We start from the raw sequence: 11,220 nt of genomic DNA on the forward strand, positions 1-11,220 counted from the left end.
AAAGGGGAGTTTGTGGGCAGGAGGTTACTCATCCAGATCAGGGCCCTTCCCCAAAATACTGTTGACAGACAGACAGCTCCAGGGCATAGGACCAAGTAAGAGACTCTCTAAAGGTGGAAGACATCTGGAAGGGCAGTAGGTTTGGCACGTCTGAATGTGCTCTGCTCCATTTTGGCCCTTAACCTGATGCCAACTCTTCATAATCTTATGTCAGAGTCCCAGGTGGAGGACCCTAAACAGTTCATGGGGCTGCCTATAGATTATAGGCTTGGAAAAGAAGTAACGATGCCATTCATGCTACTCTACATAGCCATGTGCTTTGGAAGAAACAACTGATATATGCTTGAGGCTTTATGCTGTGAAACACCAGTGCTAAGATGTAATTAGTGTCCATGTAGGCACAAAATCAGGAAGTGAGTTTGTGGTTTCTTGAAACAGGTCTATGGAAATGTTGAGTCTCTGTAAAGCCCCCATTACATAAATCCAGCCTGTACACACTTTACTTATTTGGAAGGGATTCTGAATGGATACAAGGACAGCTTTTAAACAATTATGAGCATGTACATACATGAAGGGGAAGGGATTCCTGAGAACCATATGATTATTGAATTAAATCTCTGAGAGCAGGCTAAGTTACCTTCCCAAGAGATATTGGACAGTCTGGCTTCTGAGGTCCCTCACACCATTGTTGTAGCTGTATCTCCTTTTGGATGTTCACCAGAACTAACTGGTTGGCCTATATTCTTTAGGCAGCAAATGCTCTGTTTCAACTATATGAGGAAATTTGGTTGGCATTGGGGTAGAAGATCTCTCTATGTCAACTGGCTGTCAGAGTCTGGAAGTGACTATGGAGGTTTTTTTTGGATTTTTTTTTTTTTTTTTTGAGAATTGTCACCAGTGGTACTATGGCTCAAGTACTAATGCCAGCAGCAAGCATATAAACCTATACTCATTAGGGCAATAGTGGAACAAATGTTTTTGGTAAATAAATAAACTTCTGATATGATTAAGGACAATTCCAAAGAAATCAGCCATATTTTGTATTTTGAGCCAATACACAACTATTTACTTAAGATGTCCTAGACTCTCAAGGGGAGTTAAAGGAGTTCTTCTGTTAAATATATTTGATGTCTTTCAATATGACTTCTAAGCATCTAGTTTCGGCATGCAGATTACTACAGCTGTCAGCTTAGTTTACAGAGAAAGTAGTCAGTGATTACTGGCAGAGATTCATAATAACACTACTGATAATTTACTAATGCTGTGGCATGATGGTCAAATATTGAATAAAGTATCCCTCTTTGTCCATAAACTTCTTGAAAGAGATAATAGAAAGAATGTAAGAGTTTAAGGAGTGGGGAGTAGTCATGAACAACAATTTCTTCCTGGTCTGGCATGACCATCTGTCATCAGGCAATGGAGATCACTTCAGAGATATCAAAAATAATTTGGACAAGAATCAACACATAGAAAAGAAGTGACAAAAACAAGCAAAACAAAACAAAACAAAAGAACCATCCAGACACAGATAAGTATGTGGTAATAAAACTGCTAACATTTCCTGAAGATAGACAGACATAGTTCACTAATGAGGGATTCCACATGTGACTTCTTGCTGTCCAGTGGCTGTGCATGCCTTAGGGCCATCTGCTAGAATATATAGGAGGAAGAAACTAGCTGAATGTATGACTCCAGTGAGCCAGTTCTCCAGAGACAGCACTCATCCTCTTTGGAAACGTCTCAGTAATGGAGCTACGTTTGAGCCAACTTCCCAGCTGTAAGTACACTCTCCCCCATGTGTCTCTAAGTAAAAATATTCAGTCCTTGAATTTGCTTTGTTGGAACTCTTTCTTTGGAATCTTTACTGTTTTATCTGGTATGAAGAGATATTTGTTGATAGTTTTCCAGGATAAGAATTCAGCATAGATTTTCTACAATCTTTTAAAATTATTTTTCTTGAAAGCAACTGTACAAGGGAACAAGAGACAATTGGATCAGTTGTTCTCAACATCCTTTATCTTGAGACATGCTTGCAATATTCATGGATATCCTGTGTTATCTGTATTGAAGGGAGAGAAGAAGGGAAGTGTTACTAGAATCCAATGAATAGAAACGATGGGGATCATTAAACAACTCCTAATGCATAGGACATCTTCCTGAACAAATAATACAGCTCAAAGGGACAATGTTCCGGAGTTTGAGAAATTGGAAATTATCAAGGATGTAAAGTCAGTGGGTCCAACTCATCTTATCTCAATGTAGAAGAGACAGAATTTTGCTCCTGGGGATAGTATATGAGTTTTCACATTGGAATAAATCCGAAGAATCTTTAAGTTCTGAAGCCTGAATAGACAAATGGCAGCTTGTGTTCTGTACTCTTTTCCAGTGTAGCACAAGCCAAATCACATCACGCAAAGAAGAGCAAGGAGTGCTGACCAAGTGCCATATTTTGTAGATGACATTTGGTAGAAAAAGGGAGAACATAACAAAAAAATATTATGTTTGAAATGCAATAGGAAGACATTTTTACATTCTTAATTTTTTTGAGAATTTTATACATGATGAATATTATATTATTTCACTCCTCCACATCCTCAAAAGCCTTTTCCCATGGTCCCTCTAAACTTCAGGGTTTTTGTTTTTTTCTTAATCATTATATTTACATTTATACATACATATAAACAATCTGCTGGATCCATTTGGTATTGTTCATATGTCTATGATTTTAGGCCAAACAACTTGGTATTGCATAATCAAAGGACACTTTTTCTCAACAAACTTTCTGGAACTCTACCTTTTATGTTGATTCTTCTCTTTCCTCTACTGTGTTCCTTCAGCCTTAAGTTTGGGCCTTGTGCTATACTGCTTAAGGAGCAATAATTTTTAGATTGAAGTCAATCCTGATTGTCAAAACTTTTAAATGTGAGTATTTTTAGATAGCAAAGGAAGTAGATCAAATTAAGCTTCTAGAGTTTTCTTATAACGTCTTAGTGACAAAGTTTATCATTTTTAAGGAAGGACAATGATCTCGAATAAAACTGAGTCTCAGAACTGTGGCTATGTTCTCTGCCAGAAAGACACATAGTGTGAACCTACATGTGGTCTTTCTATGACCAGATGAAGGGCAAAGCTCTGATTGCTGGTGTCCCATTTTACCATTAGCTGATAATCAGCCATTAGGAAAATCATTTAGCCCATAAGCCTTCTCCTTCATAAATATATTCATATTACAATCATGAAAATTTAATCTGCTCAGAGAATTATTATGAAGATTAACTTTAAAGAAAATAATCTGAAGTTTTTGAAGAATTAGTACTCTGTTGATGTTTTATCATAAATTAGCAATTCCAAACTTACATCACTTTTAGAACAACATTCTCTTCATCTTCTAGATTAGTAATCTTCCTGTGTTTATGATCTAACATGTAGAGAAAGCAAACAGATAAATTGGGCTATCCCTCTTACCCCAGTGTCCAAAATGCTGATATCAGACATAAAGTTTAAAAATTACAAATTCTTCAAGAGTTTGGTATCTGAAAATGAGCTTAAACTCAAAGACACTAAACTATCTAAAGGGAATGACTTAAAACGATGAGTTGAGAGTTCATTACACTTCTAGACATTGGGAGAATTCAGAATCCTTTCTCAAACAATAAAAAATACATGGAAAACCACTTGTTCCTCAAACTACTATACTGGAAAATACAATTAATTGCAAAAGTACTAACACTGATTTTATCTGCTATTCCAAATACTCAATATAAAGTCATGCAGTAAAGAAATCTCTGGCCCAATAAGACTTTTCTGAAATGGTTGAGCCTTGAAAAACTCAGATTAAGGTATCATCACTAAGTGGCTCTTGTTTTTATTTAGCAAGGACACTCCTACTGCTGGTGGTGTTGAACCTGTTCCTGTGGGAGAAAGCTGCATCAATTCCTGAGTGTCAAACTGAAGTTGGGGGCTGCTGGGAGCCCCTTGTGGAAACCTTTAACAGTGCCATCAAACGAGCTCAAAACATGCGCAATCTTGTTGAGCAAATCCATCAAGAGTTTGTACGTACTTTAACCTCCATGCTAATGGTTGAACTGCACTAGAAAATGAGACACAAATATCAGAAAATACACTTTCAGAGGTAAAGGCAGCATCAACCACTAAAGGATGGACAAGGTCATGAAATTTCAAGGGATCTAATGATTTTTATCTGTTTTCTCTAATTTTCTTAAAAAATATACAACAAAACTATGGTACAAACCCTTAAAATGTGGCTGGAGGAAGAACACTCATTTTCTAATATTGCATTCAGGATCACAAATTTCTTTTGTTCATCTTCATTTAACACTTTAGAAGATGTGCATTGTAGTGAACTATATATTTGGAACAGGGGTAACCAAATGCATGTGAAGAAGAGAGAGAGAGAGAGAGAGAGAGAGAGAGAGAGAGAGAGAGAGAGAGAGAGAGAGAGAGAGAGTCTAAGCCTTTCAAGAAGGCCCTAAATACTAGGAATTGTGATTTTAAGATTTTCAGTGTGAGGGTTTGTTCAGTATCAGGGCAGGATTAGAAGTGAGTTGATTTCACTCTTGCTGATTGCTACAAGACATTTCTCAAGGTCAGAAAACACAAAGGAAGAGAAAATAGCCAAACCTTCAATATGATAGACATCAAGAGAATGTCTCTGTTTGCAACATGTTGGTTTGTTATTGACTAGATGTTATTTTTTTCCCCTTAACATGACTCAGTTCGAAAGTGAATTCTCTTCCGGACCATTTAAGGCTATGGTAAGTACCCTACTTCTTTCCAGTTGCTCCCCCAAAGGAGTCTCATGTCAATGATTTCAATTTAGATGAGAAATTATTTCACTGAATTTTTATTTTCTGTTTTTAAGTGACAGTTTTTCTATATCCTAACCTTTACAAGAGTTCATTACCCTTCTTTGAGTTAGCTGATTATTATAAATAAATAGGATATCCTAAATTATATATTTAAGTAAATTTAATATTTCATTAATCATACAATGAATAATGACATAGAAACATTAATAATAATTTTGTATATTTTTTTTCTTCATTGCTTAATTTCCTACAAAATACTCTATTTTTCATGAGTAATTTTGTCACAGTGAACACAATTTTATTCTAAAAGTATTATAAATTTTATTACACAGCTATATGTATTCAGTGTTAATTGAATGAATTTCAAATTCTTATGTTTGGGTAAGGAAATTTCAATATTTATTGACAGAAAATAGAAAGATTATTAAATATGTTTATGACTTTGTGCTGAAATACTAGAGAAAGATAATAATTAAAACACTTGGTTCTTGATACACTTGCTCCTTTCTCTGTTTCCTTACAAATAGTAGCACTTTGGAAGAGTGGGAAGACAGGAAACAAAGAGGAGTGAAATGGTTCAAAACTTAGTGCAATGCCAAATTAATTTGCAGATCCAGTAGACACAGAATTAGGTGATGTGCACTTCCTTAATTCTTTAATTTCTGTTTTTATGAAGCACTTATTGTTAAAAATTACATATCCATCAAAATGCATTGATATTCTGCTCATGAAGTCATTTGTATAGTTTCTGAACTCTACCTGAATTTTTGTTTTTATTTGCAGCTTGCACAATTGATGAGGAGGAATCAGACCATTTACAGGGCAATAACACACTGCCACGCTAACATCACAAACCCTCCAGTTCATGGAACTGAACACATAAATATAAGAGTGAGTTTCCATCTTGGGGTTTTAACAAAACACAAGGAGCAATACACTAGATTTGTGGGGCTGCCAGTTATTGCAGCCATTATGATAGATGCGGTAATCATGCATGCAGAAAACAATGGAGGTAAAGTATGTTAAAAATCACATTATATTGTCAATAAACTATAAATAAAATAAAATACCTAATAACAGTTCAGGAGATTCTTAAATAGTCCATTTAGAGGATGCCGTTTTAGCAATATCTTGCCACTGAAATTTCACTCACTATTTTATAGGACACTTTGAGCTAAATTGGCTATTTATGGTTATAAACTCATGTCTACCCAAGTCATGAAAATGTAGCTGTATTTATTATATATTGCTAATGGGTTCTTCCTGGTGACATTCTATGTTACTGAGCACTACACCTTCTCTTCATGATTTTCAAATCTGCCCTGGTTTTATTTCTATTTTTACCTATTTCTTCCTTTGTCTATGATTCTCTATGTCTTAACTACAAGGCAGATGAGCAGAATAGTCCTGTGAGATACAATTATTATTTTCCTTAGGATGCAACAATGTTCCAATTCATAATGAGAAGGTCTACATATTACAGCAGTTACATTTTATGATTGCAATCATCCCCTCATCTCTCTGTAATAGCATATCTGAATATTACTTAAATAGAATATTATATAACATCAATAAGGGAATATTAGGACATAGATATAAAAGAAATGTTTCTTGAAAGCTACAATATTACTAAACATGTCACAAAGCAATCTTTTAGCATTGCTATACTTGAAACTTGCAAAAATCTAACAGAAGGTGGTATTAGTTGAGTAAAAAAGGAAATGCAGGTTTTGAAAAGTTGTATTTACACTTGTATGGAAATTAAGAATTCAAGTGTGCACTTCATCCAACCACAGATCTCATTCTTAACCACATGACATCATTCTCCCATGTATTGCCATTACCATTTGCCTGCTCCCTTCCTTAATACCCTTTACATCTTTCTATTGTAATTAATAGGCTCTAATATACCCTCATTTTCATGACCACTGGGGATAGTAACAAACATCAATATAGTGTATAATTTAAATCAGATATGAACATTAAATACTGGAGGGGCAAAATTCTATTGTGATTCCCATTGATTCTGTTATTAAATCCAATGTTCTTCATATCTACATAGTGCTTCACCTATACCTACCAACAACTATCCTGTTCTCTTAGAGGCAAGGGACATTAATGAGTACCATGGCCTCTTAATTTTATTCTTGTTCTAATGTCTTAAATTCACCTAGAAACCATAAGTGAGTACGTTAATGAATGTCATGATTTATTGATGTGTATTAATCACTGAGTGAAAATTATTTGAGTCACTTGTCCATGGCTGATAGCATCTATGTTTCCTGAGTAAAATCTTATTGGTCTCTATTGAACCACAGCAAGACCTGGTTTACCAGTTGATAGGTAAATAACTAAATAACCAAATAATAAAGATCTCAATAGGAAGGCAGATGTTAGAATTTCATAGGGAAAGAAAAATGTTATTTATAATCATCTTAATTTGTTTTATTTCGTAGATAATAGACTAATTGTTTAAATTTTACATTGCCACACTATGAAACATCTATACAATATGTGATATACATATTGAATATATATATATATATATATATATATATATATATATATATATAAATGTTTGAGTTAGCTTTTTCATATAAACATCATAAGCAACTAACCTGCTGTATTGGAAATTATTTTTAATTCAATGGTTCTTTTGTGTTTGTATTTTTAGACCAAAAAATATTTGAAAATGTTGATCAATTATGTGGGTGCCTGGAACAGCCCTTTATTCCACCTAACAATTGAACTGAGTGCCATGCCAGTTGTCCCTGAAACTCTCCTTTCAAAAGCCAATCAGATTGAAGAGAACAACAAAGAACTCCTGGATGACCTTAGGTGGATTCTCACCAAGGTAAGCAATTTCCTATTAGTTATTCTCATTCATAAAAGGGGTGGGTTGTGTAATTTTTTAAAAGTATTCTGAAATACTCCTCATTTTGTAGATCATATTCTCCTGAGACAGTGGTTCTCAACCTGTAGATCGTGAACCCTTTGGAGGTCCAAAGACATTTTCACAGGGGTCACTTAAGAACATTGGAAAATACAGACAGTTACATTATGATTCATAACAGTAGCAAAATTACAGTTTGAAGTAGCAACAAAAATAATTTTACGGTTGTGGATCACCATGATGTAAACTGTATTAAAGGGTCTCAGCATTAGGAAGATTGAGAACCACTGCCTTAAGAGGTAACTGGCAGGTCCACCCTTTCCTAAGATGCTTCTCTTCATCTTCTGCTCCAGGGATCAGAATGAAACACATCACTTCCTCATGTACACTTAGAGGACGTCTTTTCTAGGTGGAGTGAAGGAGCTCAGCTCTTTCACAGCCATCTCTTGGCTCTGCATATTAAGTCACCATCTGATACCCATCACATGTTAAGTTTTCATACACAAGCTTCATGGAGGATAGATGTAATTGAACTGTATAAAAGGATAGTGGTGCATACCAGCTTCTATGAAATATAGAGCACATGTAAAAGTTTCCTGAGTGAGAAACTGACTGCATCTCCTTCACTGTCAAATACAAATTTCCTACTTTGCTCTGTTTCCTTCTAAAGGAGAATACTTCATCTGCAATCAATTACATATTAGGGCAGATGCACATGAGTCTTGATCATAGTTTTTAAAAGACTAACTGCTGAATGTCTCCTGGACTACATAAATAAAAATCCACACCTTTGATGGAAACAAAATTTCTCAATGTATTTCTGTGATTGAACACATAAGAAACAATGAGAAAGGAACATTACCAATATAACCAACAAGTAACTGAGTATCATTTTTGATTTTTAGGCCTATCCTACAGCAAAGATAAAGGAAAAATTCCCCACCTGGGAACATCTTCCATTCATAAAATCAAATAACAATGATGATAAATTTTTGGCGATGTTTAACCTTTCCTTCTGCCTGCGCACTAGTATATTTCACACTGTAAAGCATCTCAAAACATTAAAGTGTCGAATAACTGGAAAAGATTGCTAAGTGTTCATCACCCTGTCTGCTTTGGAGATGGTTCATTACAGTCTATTGCTGAGAAGATTCTTTTAAATTTTATACCTTGCGAATGCACGTGTGGGTATAATGGACCACTTTGTAAAAATTGAGAATGTTCTCATTAAAGATGTCCAAATCTAAAAAGCCTATTTGTCTTTTGTTCATTGTATAAAATATATATAATTAAACTTAGGTTGTCCCAATAAAATTCATCACAAATAATAGATGTTAAATTTGCAAAATAAATAAATAAATAAATAAATTCACAATTTACTTCACAGGAAAGTAATGGAAGTCAAGTTATTACAATCTAACTGTAAAACTCTTAATTAAGTAATCTATGTATCATAAAAAGAAATGCATATTTTACAGTGCTTCATGAAATCAGCACCATCCTCAGGAAATAATGTTCACAGTGACTACATAGCTAAGACATTACAATATTTATGTGACTCCACAGTCTAAACAGGATTTGGGAAGAAGGGGATCAAGGAGTGGATTTGATAAAGATATACCAAATTCATGTATATATAAAATTTCCAAAAAATCAATTTTAAAAAATTAAAAATTGTTTTAGAATGCAAACGGCAATTGCTCAAGAGCCCTTCACTGTATCGAGAGCCCCACATACATCTGCTTCTCCATTACATGATCATAGATATGTTCTGCATGGTTTATTTCTCTATGTTGAACAAGTCATTCTTTATGATCATTTTATTTGAACTGGATACTCTCTTTGTATAATTTGTGTATCAAAACCATAGTCACTTTAAGATGTAGATACCTCAGGGATATCTGCCATGGAACTCTGATCAAGCAATCAGTTGCCTTTCCTCCCTCTTTCTATTGTCAACAACCGTTTGTTACTCTGTTTCAATTATATCTTAAATGTTACAACAAGCAGTGCTTTAATAGTTTTTTCCTTTTTTTAATTAAGAGACTTTCCACTCATTTTACGTATCAACCAGAGATTCCCCCGTCCTCCCTTCTCCCATCTGCCAGTCCTCCCCCCAAACCACATGCCCCTCCCACCCCTCCAAGGCAAGGGGAGTCAGTAGAGCCGGGTACATTCAGTTGAGGCAGGTCCAAGCCCTTCCTTCATGCCCCAAGCATGTGCAAATTGTCTCACCATAGGCACCAGGCTCATTCACTAGGAACAGGTCCTGGTCCCATTGTCTGAAGGTCCCCTAAACAGTTCAGGCCAATCAACTGTCTCGCTTATCCAGAGGGCCTAGTCCAGCAACATGGGGGCTCCTTAGCCATTGGTCCACAGACATGCATTTCCACTAGTTTGGCCAGCCTTCTCTGGACCAGCTTTGATATCTTTTTGACTCTAGTAACTTTTAAAATTTCCTCTCTGATTTCTTCAGTGACATGCTAAACAGTAAATCTTTCAGTCTCCATGTATTTGTGTAGCTTATGCAGATTTCTTTATATTAATTTCTTAGTTTATGGTACTATGAACTGAGAAGATAAAGGAGGTTATTTTGATTCTTCTGCATTTGGTAAAGACCTGATATTGACTTTGAATATGCTCAAGTATAGATTTAGGTTTCGTTATTCTAACAGTATCTTCTCCATCATTATCTGTCTTTGAATATCGTTTTTTCTTGTAGTCTTTCCTTTGTTCTTTCCTGAGCCACAAACTCCTTTTGTTTTTTTTATATGTAAACTGTTTATTTCTTGTCTATCTTTTAAAAATTTTTTATTATTATATTTGTGTTTTAATTTTACACATGAGCCATGGGTTCATCTGTCCTCTTCCCTCCCGAACCCCACCCCTACCTTCCCCCCAGCCCCTCACCTCCATTTCCATCTCCTCCAGGGCCAAGAATCCCCTGGGGATTTATTTAAACCTGGTGGATTCAGTACAGGCAGGTCCATTCCCCTCCTTCCAGACCGAGCAAAGTGTCCCAGTGTAAGCCCAAGGTTCCAAACAGCCAGCTCATGCACTAATGACAGGTCCCAGTTCCACACCCTGGGTGCCTCCCAAACAATTCAGGTTATTCAATTATCTCAGTTATCCAGAGGGATTGATCCAGCTGGGGGCTCCACAGACTTTGGTTCATAATTCATGAGCTTCCATTTGTTTGGCTATTTGTCCCTGTGCTTTTCCAATCTTGGTCTCAACAATTCATACTATTACAATCCCTCCTCTTTCTCGACAAATGGACAGCTGAAGCTGGGCCTGGCTGAGGATCTCTGCATCCTCTTCCATCAGTTATTGGATGAGAGTTCCAGCATGACTGTTAGGGTGTTTGGCCATCTGATCACCAGACTATGTCAAATCAGGCTTTCTCTTGACCATTGCCAGCAGTCTACAGAGGATGTATCATTGTGGATTTCTGGAGACCTCTACAGCACTCTGCCTATTCCTGTTCTCATGTGGTCT

At 35.8% G+C, this 11,220-nt stretch overlaps 1 protein-coding gene across 1 annotated transcript; it reads left to right on the forward strand.

Annotated features, from left to right (window-relative positions):
* The first annotated feature begins 2,139 nt into the window (after positions 1-2,139).
* Positions 2,140-8,816, forward strand: LOC118584645 (prolactin-8A9-like). The gene is given in 6 exon segments (XM_036188906.1): positions 2,140-2,236; positions 3,874-4,052; positions 4,737-4,775; positions 5,613-5,720; positions 7,504-7,683; positions 8,628-8,816. Coding segments are annotated over 6 exon segments (792 nt in total).
* Positions 8,817-11,220: the final 2,404 nt, after the last annotated feature.

Source organism: Onychomys torridus, chromosome 5 (genome assembly GCF_903995425.1).
Source record: "Onychomys torridus chromosome 5, mOncTor1.1, whole genome shotgun sequence".
Taxonomy (NCBI): Eukaryota; Metazoa; Chordata; class Mammalia; order Rodentia; family Cricetidae; genus Onychomys; species Onychomys torridus.